The 21,135-nt window shown below is 41.6% G+C and overlaps 1 protein-coding gene across 1 annotated transcript in view; it reads right to left on the reverse strand.

Moving 5' to 3' along the window:
• The window catches only part of PLBD1 (phospholipase B domain containing 1), a 71,119-nt gene extending 51,173 nt beyond the window's left edge, over window positions 1-19,946 (reverse strand). Inside the window, exons 1-2 of the mRNA XM_081311490.1 lie at window positions 19,434-19,946; window positions 5,987-6,206 (exon numbers count right to left, since the gene is read on the reverse strand). Coding sequence (XP_081167616.1) covers window positions 5,987-6,206; window positions 19,434-19,542 — 329 coding nt within the window. The 5' untranslated portion in view covers window positions 19,543-19,946. The remainder of the gene's footprint in view (window positions 1-5,986; window positions 6,207-19,433) is intronic.
• Between the last annotated feature and the right edge of the window lie 1,189 nt (window positions 19,947-21,135).

Raw genomic sequence — 21,135 nt, forward strand, 5'->3', positions numbered from 1 at the left:
TGAGACGTCAGAAATTGAATTTGCAACTCTAGGGAAGCCGCCCCATAGAGTTGAAAAACAAAGGAAGATGCTCAATTTGGCCAGGGCTGCTACCGTGCTGTATTACATGGAAATATATACCTCATCCTTCTGATTCACCTCTAATAGAATTGCAACAACAGGATTCAATTAAACTTAATAAACATGTAATTAAGTAAATGCTGGGGGCGAAGCACCATGCCAAGTGTTTGAGGTCTATAAACATGACTAAGATAGGGACTCTGCCCTCAAGACACGAACAGATGGTGGAGGGGAGAGAAGGAGTGCTAACCCAGTGGGAATAGAATCATAAAGAGCTTTATCAAGAAGACAAAATTTGAAAGAGACTTGGAGGATGAGCAGTTGTTCAATAGCGGAGTTAAGGGAGGCAGCATCTGGCTGTCAGAAATCCTAGTTCTTAGAGATGCTAGGGAAGGGGGTGGGAGATGTATGAAAGGTCTGGGGTCAGAAGCCACCATGCACTCAGTCTGTGGTCACCTGGAACAGATGGGTATTATAGCATGGCTCATGAGCCCATGTGAGGGGGATGTTTCCGTGGTAATGCCAACATCCTGCACTGATTCTGGGGGAGGGAACAGTTGAAGAATAGGGAGAAAGGAAGAGGGGAAGAGAAGAGCAAGACAGTGAGAGAAGGCCCTAAAATATCTAGTCCCTACTCTTAAGTTGTGGCCCTAGCTGGTTCTGGCTACTTCTGCTGCATGATGATGATTCTGCAGGGGCAGACACAGGAAGATGGCCTTAGCATCATGATGAACCCTAGAGGGTCAGGCCAGGATCCAATTGTTATCTGGGAGTGTTGTAACAATTCAAGGAAGCAAAAAGTTATTGCATACTCCAGGGGAAATACTTAAGAAGGTGTGATGATATTTATTTGCATTTTTATAGTTGGTATGTCAACTATTTCATAAGTTGCAAGGAGCAAATGATCTCTTCCAAGGTGATCAACCAATCCTCCTCTTATCTGAGCATCTTGGTTGTCCATCCTACAATATCTATTTTCTCATACACCTCCTGCCTCCAAAGTGACAAAATAGAAAGAAAGCCATTTTAAAGGTGGGAATGTGCTGCATTTAAAGCCATTTTAAAACGTGGCAGTCCTACTTTGGGTTACATCCCCCAACTTCGCCTTCTCTTAGCAGGAAGCAACGTGGAGATGTTGTTGCCCATTTTTCCATAGAAATGGAATGTAGAAATTGACAGTGGGGGAAATGTAACAGTAACCCCCTTTATGCATTGAATGTAGCCCTTGCTGCTCTACCACTGCAACTAATTTTTAAAATAGACATGCTTCTCTTCCTCTCCCGGCTCTTCCCTAACCTCAGGAGAAACAGAATTCCCTTTCTTCTATTTTAGGCAGCTTTATCTGTCCTTGAGCATACACCCACTATAGAAAGGAAATAATCTAGACTTTGGGGATGGCACCAGAAGATCTCAGAAATGACTGTCTCCAAAATTAGCAAGTGAATTACAGCTCCGACAGAGAACACGTGGAATGTAGCCTTTGAATTGCCTCTTTAAAAGCCTCCTGTTCCTGCTGATGGGCAGAATCACAGCCTCTGGGACAGGAGTCTTCTGTGTTTCTTTTTTGCTAGCAAAGCAATAAACCTCCTTTTTCCTTTTTCTCAAGAATAAAAAATGAACAAATGTGCAAGTTCTAAACTGCCCTCTCTCTTGGTGGCTGCACGTGCTATTGTGAAAGCTGAGGGGAAAATGAGAAGAGAAGGCTCTTACTTTTGGTCCCCACATGCAAACTCACCTTCCCAGCCCAGGCTCAGACACCCTTGCTCTAAGGCTGTGTTTTAGCGTGTGAAGATTATTCCTTGCAAAGCAGCCCCTGCCCCACCCCGGCGGTATATGTTTGAAGTTGATAAATGATGTTTGTTTATGAAGATGCTACTGCTGCTCGTACACAACTGCCTGTGTGTAGCAGGATAAACAATGACAACACCTAGCCCGTGACCAGGATTCCTTCTCTACTACTGGTTTGTGGTGATAGCTTTCGCTTTCTGGTGGTTGGCATTTTAAGCTCCTCTGCTTTGCTTCAGAGTGCTGGATACCTTTGCTCAGAGGGAGTCACGCTGCTTCCAGCTGCTCAGCTGGGACGGCTCTGGTGTTGACCGTCACAGTGTTTGGTGGTGCCTTGGGTCTGGTTGTTGCAATCCTGTGAATCGTAGCATCCCCTCTGTTGTGTCTCTGCTGGAACTATTGGCCCTGTGAGCCCTGTGTGCCTACTCCACTGGGAATATCCCTTTCTTTGAAATAAACTTGGACATCAGAATGTATAATGAGCCTTAGTATCTTGGAGAGGAAGAAGGAATGAATAGCCTCCTTCCCCGACCCATTGCCAGAGATCTGTTTGAAGCATGCTTGGTCATTAGTGGTCATTTCAGTGTTCCTAGCTCTGAACTAAGCACAAAGCAGGGCCTTTAAGTGTAAGCTGTGTCAGAAATTCCCTTCCACATCTGCCTTTCAGACTAGAACGACAACCTTTGAATAGCATCTCATGGGACTTTTCAAAAGATGGTTTTTGACTATGGTTCTTCTTTCTCCATGACCTAATTTCTTTCCTTCCTTCCTTCCTTCCTTCCTTCCTTCCTTCCTTCCTTCCTTCCTTCCTTCCTTCTTTCCTTCCTTCTTTCCTTCCTTCTTTCCCTCCTTCCTGCCTTCCCTTATCCTCTCCTTGGCTTTCTCCTCCTCTTCCTCCTTCTTCTAATTTACATATCGACTTCTCTATTCCATCCACCCCATTCACTTCTTATCATGCTGCTATTTACCAACATCTCCTGTCCAGTGAGCTGTATCAAAGCTTCTTCAGAATGGAGGTCCTCTCCAGCTCTTGGTGCCCTGTGCACGGGAAGTCCATTCTTGAGAAAGCAGGGAGTGCTACTGTTAGCACAAAGAGATGGGGCTGGATGCATCATTCACGGATCATTTCAGCCTTTTATTCAGGAACAGTACTAAATCTATGGATATGGACCCACTTTCCTGGTAGAAAATGAGCCACTGAACAAAGGAGGGGACTGAGCTTACATAGGTAAGTAATTTAGTGAGTGTGTCAGTTTGGGTACTGGGGAATTTGGGTCTTTGGATTGGTGGTCCATGTCCAGCACCTGGAGAGGAGTTATCTTGGAAGAGATTAGTGTTTCCTAGAGACTATCATTCTAGGTTTGATGAAACACTTGCTCCCCATCTGCAGCCAGCATCTGGGAAGGATTTATCTTGGGAGAAATGAAAGCTTATCAATGTATGCTTCTTTTCTCATTCCCTTTTCCCAGGCCACACTACCTTGGGGTTTTTCATTTTCCACATCCAATAGCTACCACAATCACAAACATCAGACAGAGGTGAACACAGAAGTCATCTTTCAAGTTCAAGAAACCTCTGCACACTCTGTGTTTGAAGCAGAGAATGGTAACTGCTGAAAAGGGCTCCATTCAAAGCCTTCCACAAGGCTACCGTCATTTGTGTTTTAAACCTCTTGTCCTCTGGTTGCTCATTTGGAGCCTCCACTCCTTGCTCATTGTCAATGTGACCGACTCATTGCAGATTCAGGGCCTGCTTTCAGCGCTCTATTCTGTCACCCTCCTCCCAGCCTGGCCACATGGTTCTCACCTATCAAGCACTAGACCCAGGCCTCACATCTTTCATGCAGCCTTCTATTCTGGACTCTAGGTGCTTTCTTCTCTTCAGCTCTGCAGTACTGCAGTGAAAGAATTCTCTTGCATTTATGTCTGCCGCAGCGATGTTGCCAATAGTGGACGAGTTTTCCCTTGACTCCAGTATTAGACAGACCAACAAACCCATCTCTCCCTCACTCCTGATCCTTCGTCAGCTGTTGCCACTTGTCTGAAGGGAAGGCAGGCTCAGAGTCGAAGCCTGAGTCATAATTGGCAGGAAGTGTTTGGGCTTTTCATTTTTGTTTCAACCTTCAAAAGTTGGTTAATATATAAAAGGCAAATTAAACAAAAAAAATGGTCTCTGAATAGTTTTGGAATAGTAGCTGTCTTTTTTCTTCAAATAAATAAAAAGTAATTTTTATGTTAATATGAAGTATTTTTAAAACTTATTAATAATATGGCTTCTTTTTCTTGCTTTTTTTTTTTGAGGGGAGTTACCAGGGATTGAATACAGCAACACTTGACCACTTGACCACTAAGCCACATCATCAGCCCTGTTTTGTATTTTATTTAGAGACAGGATTTCATTGAGTTGGTTAGCACCTCGATTTTGCAGAGGCTGGCTTTGAACTTGCGATCCTCCAGTCTCAGCCTAGGGAGATACTGGGATTACAGACATGTGTCACCGTACCCAGCTTAACATGGCTCCTTTTTCTATGGGCTTTGTTTGTTTGGCAAATAGAGTTACTCAAAGATAATGCTTTATATAAATAATGGAGGTGAAATGATAAAGCCACCCCCAAAAGCGTTGGCTCTGAGACATTAAAACTTATTTTTTCCTACAACATAAGAATATCAGAACTGCCACCTTTATTAGGAGATGTTTCAAACTCGGTGAACTCTTTCTAGCAGAAACAATAAAAGAAATATCCAAGGAACAAGTGCATCCTTAGAGCATTTCATAGGATAGAGCTGCTCCAAACTCAGTGTGACCCTTAATGACCCAGTGTATACGTCATTAATGAGTTAATCTAATCCATTTATATCCACACGACTTTGGTCTGCAGTATTTCTCCAAACTCACAACTCAAGTTAAATAGCACAATCAGAACTTAGCATGGATACTGAAGTGGAAAAGTTCAGATTTTGTATAGGTATAATGTGGTTTTAAATATGTTTTAGAATCTTATTCAGTTTGTAAATTTTTATACCTCTTTGAGTTGTGTGCTGTTAAGAGGACCGGCATAGTAGAAGAACAAAAATTAGGTATAAAAATAAAAACAGAACTTTGTAGCCTAAATTAAAAAAAGGTGTAGCCAGAGCCCATTAACTAGTCACTTAACTTCTGATGTAATATTCCAAGGCAGATTAAGATCCGCACCTCGATTACTATGACTGAGTAGTAACAGCCCCAAATAAGTTTTGGAAAGTGCACTTAATAACTAGGTCACATAAAATAAAAGAAACCAAGTCAAGCCATAAAAACACTTTATATCCAAGAAGTGTTGAGGATGGATTAAATGAGTTGCAGCTTTATTTTCCTTAAAGAGCTATTTTCTTAAAAGCATATATCCTGATTGCATTATTATTAACTACATCCTAGTTATTTTTATAAGACAAAGTAATGACACCAGAATCACATAACAATAGAACTTGAAGGAACATTTATAGTAGACTCATTAAGATTTTAATTTAAATTTAAAAATCTCTTTGCCTAAAGATGTTTCAAGATGGTTGAAAATCAATGCTCTTACGTTTTATTTTTAATTAATCTTTTTCCTGCTTTATGATTCTCAAGGAGTCATTCCTCCTCTTATCTATTTTCTTCCAGACAACAAATGACAAATAGAATGGAATGACTCCCTTTCATTTAAAACGTCTGTATTAAAAAGGAAGATTAAGAAGGAAGTGCCATAAGAATTGAAGAGATCCAGTGCACCTTTTAGGTAGGTATGATTATGGACACAAGTGTAATTCTTTTTTTTTTTTTTTTTGGATACTGGGGATGGAACTCAGTCATTTAACATCTGAGCCATATCCTCAGCCCTATTTTGTATTTTATTTAGAGATAGGATCTCACTGAGTTGCTTAGCACCTTGCTTTTGCTGAGGCTGGCTTCAAACTCGAAATTCTCCTGCCTCAGCCTCCCAAGCTGCTGGGATTACAGTTGTGCACCACCACACCCAGGCACAATTATAATTCTGATAACTTTTTTTTTTTAATCACATGCAAAGGACCTAATGCACAATGCCAGGAAGACAAGATTCATTGCCAGACAAGGAAAAGGACAGAAGTGGCCAGGCCATTGCTCCATGAACTCGGGTACTTACGGGGCAGTGAGGTAGCCCTCCAAAAAGCCAGCCACAAACATGATGATCTCATTGCTCAGAGCCTGAGAGCCATACCCAGCTCTGATCTCCAGGATGCTCCAACCTGTGGTTTCCATGGAGTCATTGTAATAGCCATAGGCATCCCCACTCTTGTCCATTACGTGTTTGACTTTTATCGACATTTCAGAAGGTATCCAGTATGCAGTTGCATAGTAGACTTCTGGAAGAAAAGGAAAAACTGCTAAAACAGTACTCCATAGAAACCTGGGTATATTGTTTGTATGTAACCAACAATTTCAACACATTTGTTTCTATTAGAATATAGTTGCCTTGCTACCAGTGGGGAAAACCAAAGCCTTAATCAAGAGGGATGTGCCCAGACCACAAAGAGGCAGGTCAAACATAGGGGTGTAGTTACAGCATCACAGAAGTGAGCTTAAGAATTTCATCCTTAAGAATGAGGTTCTGGGTAGAGCTGGAGCTGGAGCTCTCTCACTTCTTTTTCTTTTTTTTTCTCCCTCGCTTCTTAATTCAGCCAATGAAAAGGTTCTTGGCCCTACTCACTAACTTTTTCCATTTTCCTCTACAGCTGGACCCAAAGGCATTCTTAGGTTCCTTATCCTACATTCCCTGCTCAATTCTTCCTGTGTGACATCCTTATTTTGCAGAAAAACTCTAAGCTATCACCTATCAGGGTGTTGGTAGTTCTGTGAATACATCCTCACAAACCCTCCACTCATGCCACCTCTCCCTTCTTGTTCACCCCAGTCCTACCCTAATCTGGATGCCACCCCCTTGCCTACTTCAGGAACTTTGTACCATGGTTGTATCCTAAAACACACTCTCCTTCCCCCTTAGCACAATGCAGATGCTCCATTATCTCACAGATAAAAAGAAACCAAGTACAAAAGCCTTCTCTGCATCTTGTGAACAGATTTAGCTAGTGTTGGGATCTCTCACTCCCTTCATGAAATCATCATGAATTTTATGCATCCCCGATGGATTGGGGACTGTGCTTGGTGCTAGAATTGCCAACATGACTGGCACAGTTCCAGGCCTACCTTCTGGAAGGAATGCACTCCCACACTTCACTTCCTCATTCCCTCCAGCCTGCTGCCCCCCCTCCCCGTCCATCCCCACCATGCCACCAGCACTGCTCCTGCCTGGCTCACTAATGAAATCCTGGTGTCTTTTGAACTTGCAAAAGCACTTGACCTTGGTGACTCCTTACAGTTGTTGCTTAGTATCTCAGAGGATTGCTTCCAGGACCCCCGGCAGATTCCAGAATATATAGATGCTCAAGTTCCTTATATAAAATGGTGTAGCATTAGCATCTAGCCTACACACATTCTCCTGTGTGCTTTTAATCATCTCTAGGTTACTTTTAGTGCCTAATACAAAGTGAATGCTATGTGAATAGTTGTTATACTGTATTGTTTAGGGAATAATGACAAGAAAAACGACCATATATATTTAGTACATACACAATTATTTATTTTAAATATTTTCAATCTGCGGTTGGTAGAATTCTTTGATGTAGAGCACATGGACCCAAAGAATTAACTGTATTTTTAAAGTTCTCTCCTCCCATGGTATCTGGGATGCTCCTCTCTCCTGAATCCCATTCTCTTTTCCCTGCCCTTTTCTTCATTCTCCCTGTGGGTTCCCTTTTCTGTTGTATACTCCATAGTACCCTTGAAAAGATAATCTGGAAGATTCTATGATCACTAGAAATTCAAAATATTTAAAATGAAAGTTGGGGCTAGTGTTGTGACTCTGTGGTAGAGCACTTGCCTAGTATGTACAAGGCACTGGGTTTGATCCTCAGCACCACATAAAAATAAATAAATAAAACAAAGGTATTACGTCCAACTACAACTAAAAAATAGTTTAAAATATTAAAATAAAATTCATAATCTCTCCTACCCCCCCTTCCTGCTTTTTATCTGTCATCTCTCAATCTGAAAAAAAATCCATCCTGCCTCCCCATCTTCATGAGTTATATTCAATCAAAACTTCCTGAATTATCTCTCTTATCAGTTTCTTCCTTTTTTTCTATATTTCTATGATAGTTTAGGTATATTACAACTGGCCTTTCCTATAGAAGGTCTTTTTCTAGTTACCTTCGATCTTTAGCCCATTCTTCATTCTCTGCCAGGGTAATTTTTCTAAAATGCAAACTAGGCCAGGTGCAGTGGTGCATGCCTGTAATCCTAGCAACTTGGGAGACTGAGGCAGGAGGATTGTGAGAAAGCCAACCTCAGCAACTTAGTAAGGCCCTAAGCAACTCAGTGAGACCTTGTCTCAAAATAAAATACAAAAACAAGGCCGGGGGAGGGTTGGGAATGTGGTTCAGTGGCTAAGTGCCCCTGGATTCAATACTCAGTACCAAAATAAATAAATAGATAGATAAATAAATAAAACCCCATCACCACCACCACCACAAAAGAAATTCAAACTAATTTTGTCACCTTGCCTACTAAAATTTTTCATGGCTTCTATATCTTATCAAAATAGCAATCCTTCACCTTACTCTCTTGGTCTTCATAACCTGACTTCCATCAGCCTTAACAGCTTTGTCATCACCCCTCCGTGCACTTTGTGATGCAGAAACTATTATATATAGCTCTGCAACAGACCATGAGCTGGGTCAATGCTTCTGATTTGTATATGCTATTTGGTCTGCCTGAGATGTTTTTTCTTATAGCAATCTCAAGGGAAGCAGTGTCCCCTTTGTAGAGGCTAACTTCCTCTTCAAGCTCAATGTGCCTTGTCTGTACATCTTCAGGCCTTGTCCCACTGAACTGAACTTACATGTCTGTCCTTGCTCCCATACTGAATGCCTCAAGGCCAGAGACTGTTTTCTCTGTACTTGGAAAAGTACCTGGCACATAACAGGTACTCAATAAATAATTGTGAAAAGAAAGAAGACTTAGGAAAGAAACAAGAGGGGGGAACAAAAATAAATGGAGAAAGGAAACAGTATATAGTGCGTTTTTTTTTGTTTTGGTTTGTTTTGTTTTGTTTTGTTTTGTTTTTTCTCTGTGAAACCAGTTGTACATCTGTTGTGGTTATATTCAGGCCAGTCATCAAAGTAGTAGGAGGAGGCTGACTGACTCTCAGGTTCTAGGTTGAGACTCAGGGGATGGATGCTGTATCATTTACTGATAGAGGAAGCAGACTGGGAATAAGCCTGGGAGAAAATGTAAATTTAGTTTTTGGCATAGAGAGTTTTAGTGGTCAGGAGGCTAGAAAGTGTCAATTTAATATTTATATAGAGTCATCTGTTGACAACATTTAAAATTAAACCAATATTTTTTTTTTACAAAGATTGTCAATCAAATAAGCACTACAAATAAAATCTTGACACTAGATCATCATGTTAGGGGACAGATAGATATGAATGGTGGAAACATGAGGTTAAGAGAATAATTTTGTAAAATGGCTCCACTGTGCTAACCTCCACATGCTTTCTTTTCCAAAAAGTAATTTACCTTAGCCCTGCCTGGCCTCAGCACATCCCTCAGCAAACTACCTGTTACCTGCAAGAGAAATACAGGCCCAACATAATGTTGATGAGAGGAACCCAAGAGATTTTTGTGGTCAGATCCTGAAACTCTGAGAGATCAGGATAGTTCCTCCTAACCATAAAAATCTATAAGAATGTGTGGTTAAGAATCCTATTAGAACCAGTCAGCATGGGCCAAGGTAACCTAGAGTTGCCATAACAGAGGGGACTTGAAAGTCTGATGTCCCCTTGCTGTCAGTCAAAGGTCAAGAGGTGGACCTGAGAGGGACTCTCTGGAAATTTCTCTGGGATCCCTAATAAAATTGGAGTGCAGGAGAGGAACATTCCCTCTCTCTTCTCTGAGAGGACACACTCTCTCCCTTGAGAATGTCCCCTTTTCTTTTTCCCCAGCCTGTTAATAAACTCATGGTTGTTACTCTGAGCGACATGTCTGAAATCTTCCTGACTTGGTGGCAAGAATCGAGGTTTGAAGAGGTGTCTTTTGGGAAGGCCCCAGCTCCATAATCATCATGTATGTTAGCCCAGAGGGGCTGGGTGATGGGCTGATACTTGGTCAGGCTCAGAAAGATCCTAATTATGATTCCAAAAGAAAAATCTGAAGTAGAACTAAGCCAACTTACTTCTTAATAAAAACATGACCATAATGGAAGGCCTTCTTTAAGAAAAGTTAAGTGGAAGTGAAACTCTGTCAATAAGCTTCCTGCACAAGTAAGTGTCTAATTGTTAGACACCAGCCAGTCACAATTTGAGAATTGTGGGAAGGTTCCATAGAAACTTCCCTTATGCTTTCAAAAACAATAAATATATTTCCCAAATTTATTTCTGACCCCAAATGTCATAGCAGAGTCCTCTCCCAGCTTTTCTCACATACTCTCTTCCACCCTCACAGCCAGTGAGCCTTGTATGGAATTGACGAAGCAGGGCTGGTTTGCCCTAAAGAGCTGTGGCAAGGGAGGAGTCATAAACAGGAACCATAAAAGAAAAAAGGAAGGCACGTAATCCTACTGGTCTCTTCCCTCTCAATGCTATCCACAAAGTGTGACTTTAGCTTTGGCTCCTTCTCTAACCCCCGACGTTTCTCATCTCAACCCCCCAGCTCTGCCTTCCCCTCTTTGCTATACACCTTGGCTTGCTCAAGGTAAGCTAGGTGCTTTGGCCCTGTGTTTTCACTGTTGTGGGTGCTGACGGGGGGGGGGGGGGACAGATTAAGGGAATAATTCTATAAACCAGGCCCTGTGTGCTGACCCCCACAAGTGTTCACTTTAAAAAAGCAATTTATCTCCAGTCCTGACTGGCTTAAGTCCACATGGTATGTTAACATTTCTCATCAAACTACTTGTTATCTGTGGAAGAAATGAAGGCCTGAAATAATGCTGGTAAGAACACCACTAGTTACCTTGAAGGAGGGAACTTTTTGTGATTCTTACACAGACCAGACTCCAGAACTCAGAGAGACAAGGAAAATTCCCCCTAACTATAAAATCTGTAAGAACAGGTTCCAATTATAACTGTTCAGCATGGGCCAAAGGGACCTAGAGTGGTCATGGCAGTGGGGACTTCAAAGTCTGATGTCATCCTATTATCAGTCAAAAGTCAAGAGGTAGACCTGAGTGGGGCACTCTCTGGAAATTTCTCTGGGGTCCCCAATGGAACTGGTGGGTAAGAGAGACACACTGTCCCCCTCCTCTCTGAGGGGACCCACTATCTCCTTTAAGAGTATCCCTCTTTTCCCTTTTCTATCGCTTCTAGTAAACTCATGCCTGTTACTTTGAGGAACATATCTGAAATCTTTCTGGCCTGTTCGCAAGGCTCGAGGTTTGAAGAAGGGCCTTCGCACTGTTACAGGCCCCAGCCCTGTAACAGTACTGCCTAATTTCCTGATCACAAAAAATAAACCTCTGCAATAGGAATTTTTTTTTGCCACCCGGTACCTCTATGCATGAAAAAACCTTGACGCATTCCTCAGAATGCAGTAATGATAATTAAATACTAAATTAAGTTTGGCATATGCTTTGAGAATTAAACCAAAACCAAGTTTCTCACTCCAGCCCTAAAGGATGTCCTCCTACTCCAAGATTTTTCTCCAAGGAGCATCTCTTTCTGGTTTTCCCAGCATCCACACTATTCTCTGATTTTCTTTAATCCTTTAGTAATTTAACCCATCATAGCTTTTTATTTTAAAAAATACATAAATCTCCATGTTGGGAGGCAAATGGTAGGAAAAGTAAAATAGTGAAAAAGTAGAAAAACATTATTCTAATTGTAACCTAGTTATACCCAAGCTCTATGAGAACAGGGTCTGTCTGCTTTCCACTTTATGTCCAAAAATGCTGTACTTAGAAAATAATGTTACTTTGATGACTCTAGTTTAACGTGTGTTGTTCATTCAATAAAAGGCAAGTTTATCAATACATTAATTCACAGAAGTTATTGTCAAAAATAACTCGTGTGATTAAGTCTCCAAGCTTGATAACAGACCTATAGGGGGGTTCCAACTCTCAGCTTAGATCTGGTCATCCAGAGAGGCTCGTGCCATCCGTCAATAGCCTCTCTGGAGTTATGAAAATGAAAAATCAGATTTAAACATCACTTAGTGGCAATGTCCTCAAAATGGACTTGCTTGACAAATATTGTTAAGTAGATAGGAACACTATTTTTAAAAAGTATTTTTCTTCTATAAATAGTCTCTAAATTATTTTTATATTTATCTCTATGTAAAACATCAAACACCCAAATTAAATTTCTTATATGTACTTGCATGCTTAATATTTTCTATGAGTTTATTGTTTTAGGTTGGAAAAAAATTCCTAACATTATTTTAGTGCCTTAAATCACTCTTTCACATATTCTCATATTTGAAATCTTTCCTTCTCCCCCCTCCCCCAGGGATGGAATCCAGGGGCTCTACCACTGAGATACATCCCTAGCCCTTTTCATTTTTTATTTTGAGAGAGTCTCCCTAAGTTTCCCAGGCTGGCCTTGAACTTTTGATCCTCCTGCCTCAGCCTCCCAAGTTGATGTGGAAACTGATTTTCCTAGCATCTCATTTTATGAAAGAGTAAGTACTTGTCAACCCTAAGCAATATACTGATGGCCTACTATATTCATAAGTTAGAGGGAGACAAAAAAATGAGACGGGGCAGGTAGAATATGTGAGCAAAAACAGAAAAAAATATAATTGAAACCATCTATTCAGATGGGGTAGAGTTAATGATTCACTGATTCTGATCTCTGAATTGCCTTCCTATGCTCACTGAGCAAGTCTCTGGTATTTCTGTCTGTGCACCTTGGCATTGTGCTTCACTTCTTGAAAGCACTCTTGGTAAATTGCTATCTGTTTTTTAGATTTGCTTTGACTCTTCATCAGGAGCTAAGCAAATAAATGATTCATGAATTAAATAATCTTGAGGCAACAGAATTATAAGGTGATGCTTCAGATCGACTCTCTCCAAAGACTAAATAAAGCCTAATTCTCTTGCTGAAAGGGAGATTCTTTTGACCAAGTACTCTCAGGAAACTAGAGTGAGGAACTGGGACTGGGAGAGAAATTCAGTTCAAGAATCTCCATCATGGACACTGGACATTGTTCCCATGGGGACCTCCTAAAAAGATGTGTGGAATGAGCTTCCAAAGTCTCCACCCCTAGGAAAAGGGAGCATTTATTTGCTCCTTCTGCACAGGCCCAAAGTTGCCTGTGGAGTGTGAAATCCTCACTGCCGGGTTTACATGTGTTTCAGTGCTAAGTGACTGCAATTTCAGAGATGCTCTGAGGTAGAAATCAAGAAACCTGCACAGTGCTGCTGAGGTGGTGCACCTCATGTTACACTTGTATGAAGCTGGAATAAAAGGTAAGCAAGGGGGTGTAAGAATGTAAGGCGGGATGCACAATGTATGGCTGTACCAGGTCAGCAGAAAGAGAGAGAGCTCTCAAAAATAGCTTTAAAGCAACGAAACACTCATGTGGAAAAATGCTGGAGATTTGCTTGGATCTGGAATGATCCCTTTCCTCTATTCTTTGAAATACCCCTATTCTTCACTGCCAGCTATACTCCATTCTTGCCACAGTTCTGACAACAGAACATCACCTTCACCTCACTCTGATTTGGGCACTGTTAGCTTAATCCTCATCCCTATGGCTTGCTAATTAGACATATTTATATGTGTGCACTTTGTCCAATGAACTTGACATTTTAGCTTCTTAAGGATGAGAAGTGACATCTCATATTTCCTTGAGTCCACTCCCTTGACTCAGCACAACACTTTATTGATCACATGACAACTGAAATCCCAAACCCTCACACTGGCTGGGAAGGTCACACTGCGTAGCAGAAACCTATCAAGTTCATAGTGTGTTAATTCTTGATTTCTAATTTTGAATTAAAATTTTGATATCTTGGGTTTGCAAATGATCCCAAAGAAAAGAATGCAGGCTTGATTAACTCAATACTTCCGTATGCTGCAATTATATGGTATTTACAAGGCTAATAGATTTCAGAGCAAGTCGGTTTCTTTCAGTGATTTGCTCATTCTATTTTCAAATCTCTCAAGAGACTTCCACAATTTTAATTGTAACACGACACCTCTTGTCTGTGTGGACATAGAGTTTCAATTTCTACACCAAAATTTCCTCAGAATTTCACTACCTCTATTTCATTTTCACCACATTAAGTAAATTCCTTTTTTTTTCAGTAGTACAAAGAAGCTACATAATAACATTGATAAATTTCCTAGCCACATTTTAAAGCTAAATTTGCTTTCTTTTTCTTTTTTGGCACTGGGGATACTGACCCAGGGAAGTCTACCACTGAACTATATATCCCTGGCCCTTTAACAGAATTTTTTTTTTTTTTAAATTTTGAGACAGGGTCTTGCAAAGTTGCCCTAGCTGGCCTTGATCTTGCAATCCTTCTGCCTCAACTTCTCAAATTGCTGGAATTACAGGTGTGCACCACTGCACCTAGCTAAAACTAAATTTTCAAAAGATTGTGAAATATAAATTGTAGGAGCAACTGAATTAAAAAAAAAAAAAAGCTTGAGCGCATGAAAGGAGCTAAAAATGTTGAAGAAAATAAATCCCTTGAGATTCATTTCATGAATGCTGCTGATGATCTGTTTTGCTGTGAGTGTTGCCTGGTGGTACTCTTACCTCCAGGGAATAGGTTAGGCTGCAAGCTCAGGAGTTTCACAAATGTTAAGTCAGATTGGAAGGGAAATAGGTTTTATTCAAAGCCAGCTTTCAAGAAAGATAGAAGAAACTACTTTTTTTCATGTGAATTACCATCTTCAGAAAGCTTTGGGGGCAAAGAAAGCTTTTAAAAGAGGTGGCAAAATGGAGCAAAAGTCAGGAAATATACATGTGTAACATATATAGTTTAAGTTAGCTGGGATAGACAGGCCAGGGCTGGGGCTGTCACTTATAGCTTCCTTGAAGTTCCCTAAACCAGCAGGACAGCTCTTCAGCTTTTACTCTCAGTATGAGGAAATTGTCCTCAATTTTAGAGGGGCTCTTAATGTCAGTCTGTTTGATCAATAGTTAATGCTTTACAAAAACAAAAGATAACAAGTGATGATGTAAAATTAATTCCTAAGGAAGTCTGAAAAAAATATTATGTTCTACATGTCAGAACAAATTTTCAAAACAAAGTTCAGTTTATATATTATGAAAATAAGTCTCCATAAAATTTTTAAAAACATATCGTTCGACATCAATTTAAATGCTGAAGATGGAGCTTTATAATTTGTTTTCTAAAGAAAGATTTTGATCTTTTCAACTAGAGTCATGTTTTCCAGAAGGACCAGAAAACCAAGTTTAATAATAATGATAAATGGATACTTCTGCCAGGAATTGTTCTGGAACTTATATACATTTTTATACACAAAATGATCTAGGGAGAGCACAAAAATGTTCAAGAGTATAGGGAGCACTGACTTCATCAGGTCTGATACACTACGATAATGGAGAGGAAGACTTAGGTTCTGAAAAAGAGAAAAGAGTTGGAAAATTCTAAAGCAAGCATATTTAAGAAAAGATGCATTTAGGAAAAAATAATCAAGGTTATTTCAGTCAGTCAGTTATAACCAAGGAAAGTGATCTAAGGTATTGCTCACTGTTTTCTGAAATATTTGCTTAATGGGCTGGTGTGTACCCCAAATCCTGAAATATTGGGCCATGATTAAGCAAACATCCTGCTTTTATAACAAGTTATTACTTGGGAGCATAGAGATCTGCAATTCTGATTGCCTCATCAAGAGATCCACCATGCCTTTTCAGAGAAAAGTAGCTCTAATACTGTTACTGGGAGACACAAATAATACATGTAGAAGCAACTCTAATGCTGTTACTAGGAGATGCCTTGGGAGGAAAGGGGTTGGGCCATAACACTCAATGCTCCAGAAATTCAGGGTCAAAATGGTAGGAAAAGAGGTTTTAATGAAAGCAGCTTTGAAGGAAGATGGAAGGCACTTGATTGTTTCAAAAGTTCCATCTCCAAAATCCCTGAAGGTGAGCAGAACTTTTTAAGACAAGGAAATAAAACAAAATCCAGACATATACATGTAGACTTTTTTTGGCCAGCCCGTGTCAGGCCTGAGACAAGGGGAAATTTTGCTCCCAGCTTCTCTGGCACCTGTCAGGGTTGGGCAAGGTTCACAGCCCTTCACTTCCTTCAGGTATTTAACATGTTTTGATTCCCTGGAGACTTCCTTATCACATCAAAAGGAGATAGGACTTCTTGGGTCCTAAATCCGGTTTTCCTAATTTCAGGAGAGCCCCTAAATCCAGTCTGTTTCAATACCAATAACAATGGACCTTCAGTTATATAACACACACTCTATGCCAGGCACCGTTCCTCACAGCACCCCGAGCTCTGTGCCGTATACACTAGCATAATACCCATTTTGCAGGTAAGAAACCTGAGGCACAGACAGATGACATAACTGACCAAAGGTCACACGTAAGTGTTGAAGTCAGGATTCGAACACAAGTAGTCAGTTCCCATGTTTTTTGTTGTTGTTGTTGTTTTTTGTTTTTTTGGAATTTATGCTACCTTTTTCTAATACTTTATGTCCAAAAATAAATAACTTGCATATAAAGAATGAACCCAGGAGCTGGGAGTGTGGCTCGGTGGTAGAGTGCTCGCTGGCACATGAGAGGCACTGGATTTGATCCTTAGCACCACATAAAAATAAAATACATAGATATATAAAATGAACCCAAAGTACTGTGAGACCCTATCTCAAGTAAATTTGGAAATAAGAAAACACTCAGAGCTAAAAGAATAGCTGAGATTGGTCCAAACCACTGGACTGCCTCGCCATATTAGATCAAATTGACTTCCCAGGACAGTGAACCTTTCAATAACTAGAGGGACAACCTATCTAGAGAGGAAATCTGTTAAGTCTCAAGGCAGCACTGATGAGCTACAGAAGTGTAAAAAGACAGCCTCAGACATCAGGCCAGCTGTGACAGACTGGCACTATCCAGCAGAAGGGCAGGTACTCTATTGGCTGATTCAAGTGTCCAGGGCCTACTGGTAGACAGATGAATCAGGTCTCCAGCCTTAGAATCCTTGGTATTATCTACCGTCCTGAGTTTGGATCACAGTGAGAAAGTGCCTGGAGCAGTCTACATAAATATCCAGTCTGCTTGACAGTTATATTTCTAATGAATAATTAATAATGAATGAGTCTGGTGAATGGATTTGGGTGTATATCAGGGTGAATCAGCTTCCTTGGACCTGATCAGATCTGCAGCACTGGGAAGATGAATGACTGTAATCTAGCCTGGCAAGACTAACTGCCAGATTCAGAACCAGTTTTACCAAGGTATATGCAATGCATCTCAGAGTAGCCAACCTGTCTTTTCCCCCAGTGACAACCTGACTTTGCTATATATACCACTTAGAAAAATACAAGGAAGGCTGGGGATATAGCTCAGTGATACAGCACGGACTTAGCAAGCATGACACCCTCCCTGGGTTTGAGCCTTGGTGCCAAGCATATAATTATGCAATAAGAGTCCAAAAAATATGTATGGGGCTTTTCATTCGAGAAAGATAAGTGCCACATGATTAAATGTCTAAAGTGTATAATGCTTGAAAGACACAGCCAGGATGAATATATAATTATTTCCTAATTTCTGAAATTTTAAAAAAACCTACCAAGTGGGTTTTAAAAATTAAAGAAGTTGTTTTTGGAAAATAGATGCATATTAGAGGATATGAACTTCATTCTGGAGAGATGAAGATGCAGTCCCTTTGGTGTTTATCAAGTCCCTACCAAGCTCAGAGAACTGAACTGGATACTTCAGGGAACATGTGACAAGCAAGATATAATGAAGTCCCTTTTCTTTACTCTCAGTTCTCAAGCTCTTGGCAGTGTACTAGAAGGTTAAGACAAAGATCCAGAAATCTGCAGTGGAAAACTAAGAGTGGAACAAAGGAAACAAGAGATCACATCTGCTTGAAATAGACAGTGCAGGCATCACAGGATGTCTTCCAGCCCCATCATAAAAAGCCTCTTGGGATTGCTGGGCATGGTGCTATTGGGATCATCACTTTGCAGCAGACATGCCCTCGCTTTCTGCCTTGGTCCAGACCTCCAGGCTTGAACTCAGCCTCCTGCTTGGGCAGTTCCACTTATGATGTAGTTTCTTGTTGAGTAAACAATGCCCCATCTTCATAAAATCTCCATCTCACTCCTTAACCTGCCCCTCTAGCTGCATTTAATCTCAGCAGACCATAGGGATGGGATGTGTGTGTGTGGGGGGGACTCAACCAGTTCTGTAGACACAAAGCCATTTTCATTTCCAGGACCTTCTCTAATGTCTTCCAGGGATGTCTGAATAAGCACTGTACTAAAGTGGGGCATAATTCAGCTGAAGTTCAAGCTACAAAGCTAAATCACGAATAAGGAGTCTTTGGATGCATCACTTCCGGGTGGACTGGAAAGATTTAATATTGAGTGGTAATTGGGCAAGTTTTGAAAGCAAAGTCCTTAAAATCTGGTGACTACAGATACTTGTTGCAGGAAAAGTGGTGTAATAAGAATCAGAACAGATATTTGGGAAGGGGACCCTCCGGGGGTCCCACCCTGTTCTTGCACAAGGTCTGCATGGAAAAGGGATTAGATAATAAAACAAAATTAACCCTTTTTAAACTTTATTTTTGAAGTCTTTCAAGTCCCTGTACTTCACTATCTTGGTCATACTGGGAATGGAAGTAATGAATTCAAGGCCTTCCACCCCCCCACCCCCAAAGGATATAGATTAACATCAATACCTGTAGGAATAAAACCTGTTTTACTAAGAAAGAAATAGTTAAGGTAATACTTTCTGACATCCCAGCTGTCTTCACTAGCTTTTATCTTTTATGCAAATTATTGACTTCCTCCCAGTCTCAGTTTTCTCATCTGTAGAACGGGCATTATAATTCTGCTTAAGATTATGGTGAGCATTATGTGAAAAGGCGGCACCCTTTAGTATGCTGTCTGGCAAAGTATTAAGCTGCCAATACCAGTCTGTAATCACTCTCTTAAGTCAAAGTCACTCTTTTTTTTTTTTTTTTAACAAAACAAATGACAGCTTGGAATTATACTTCCCTATGATCTGGATAAATATATTTAGATGTCCTTTGGCTGGAGTTTTCGGGAGGAGCCAAGGCTCTGTGGGTCAAGAGTTGGCGCGGGAGCCAACGGATTGTCTGCCAAGAATTCTTGCCAAAATTTTCAAGTTCGCAGACCACACTCCAAGTCCTGCCCTTCTCCAGTGCCGTCACTGAGCTACAGCAGAGCTGGAGCAATACTCGCCAGTCTCCCTGCAGTGTCTCCCTTGGCGTCCACCCCTACACAAGACACCCGTTGGAAGCAGGTTCAGGGGGAATCCGCAGCGGGGTGCGGCGACGCACTGGGGGCTCTGCTCACCTGGTTGGCGCGCGGCAGCCAAAGGCAACAATAGCAGCAACAGCGGCAGCAACTGCAGCGGCGGCGGTGGCAGTGGCTGCGCCCGCGGCCCGAGGCTTCGGCGGGACATGGCTTTGCGGCCGCGACCTCCTCTCGGCTGGTCTAGGCACCGCTGGGGCGCGCGGTGGCAGCTGTTGCAAGAGCAGCTCTCGGGGTGGCGGGCGGGCGCCGCGTCTTAGAAGTTGGGGAGTTCTTAACTTTCCTCTTCCATTAGCCCTGCCTATTTGGGGCTTTTTAGGGGCGAGGAAAGCTTCACGTGGCTTTGAGAACAACCTTCGCCCTACTGGGCCCCAATCTGGGGAAGGCGGATCCCTTTCATCTGACCCTCCAGCAACCTGTGGGCAGGGCTGGGAAAGTTCCTCAGCTGCGCTTCTGGGGAATGTGCAGGCTGCGCCCTGCTTTTTCAGGACTAGTCGGGCAGTTTGGCGGCCCAGGGCTTGAAGGAATCAGTTCACAGTGACACTGGTCTCTGCTTCCGAGATGGCCACGCTACCAGCAGAGGATGAGGCATCCAGAGTCATGGTAGAGCTCATACTCTGCCCACACGCGGTTCTCCTGCTTTGCCGTTCTGTGATTCCTCAGGGATCAGCACCCCGTGCCCCAGGCGATTTAACCTAAATCTATTTGCTGCTGCTAGAAACTTTTGATCGTTTGTTTCTCTTCTTTGGTTGGAGCCACCACTGGAGTGTGATTCACGGAGGGTTGAAACTAGATACCCCCTGATCTCCTGTGGTGTCCCCATTTCTCTGCATGGCTAGTTGAAAGTGACATTGTGAAGTAGGCAAAATTATGTCTTGGGTGACACTGGCAAAGGGTGCCCTAGGTGACATTGTGAAGTAGGCAAAAGGCATCTTATTCACTCAATAGCATTGATTGAGCCCATCTTATGCTTCTGGTACCAGTGCTACAAAGACAGTTAAGAGCAACTCCTCCCACAGACCTAGAAGGGACAAAGCCCTGTGAATAAACTGGTAGGTGAAAGTTGCCACTAATTCTGTAAAAGAGCCATGATTAAAGGAAAGTGGGGACAGCCAGATATGGTGGGCAGGGCTGTGATCCCAGAAACTCTGGAGACTGAAGCAGGAGGATTACAAGTTCAAGACAAGCCTGGGCAATTTAGTGACACTCTGTATCAAAATAAAATGGGGAAAAAATGAGGGGGAAAAAAAAAGAAAGAAAAGAAAGGGATGGGGGTGTATGTCAGTGGTGAGCTCTCCTGGGTTCAATCTCCAGTACAAAAGCTTAGTCCTTGTCCCCATACCAATCCAATAACAAAGACATGGTTTTGAGAAAAAGGAAAAAGAAGGTTTATTGCTTTGCCAGCAAAGGAGAAACACAGGGGACTCCTCCATCAGCAGGTACAGGGGGCTCTTAAAAAGGTAATTCAAAGGCTACATTCCAGGTGTTCTCTGTTGGAGTTGTAATTCACCTGTTAATTTGGGAGTAGTCATTTCTGACATCTTTGGTACCATCCCCAAAGTCTGAATTACTTTGTTCCTATGGCAGGTGTGTACTCAAGGACAGATAAATCTGCCTGGGATGGGGAAGAAAGGTAATCCTATTTTCCCTGAGAGATTAAGGAGAGAGGAAGAGAAAGAAACATGTCCATTTTAAAAATAAATCAAAGTGGCAGAGCAGCAAGGGCTACACATTCAAAGCATAA

This window comes from Spermophilus citellus (genome assembly GCF_964194105.1).
Source record: "Spermophilus citellus genome assembly, chromosome: 10".
Lineage (NCBI taxonomy): Eukaryota > Metazoa > Chordata > Mammalia > Rodentia > Sciuridae > Spermophilus > Spermophilus citellus.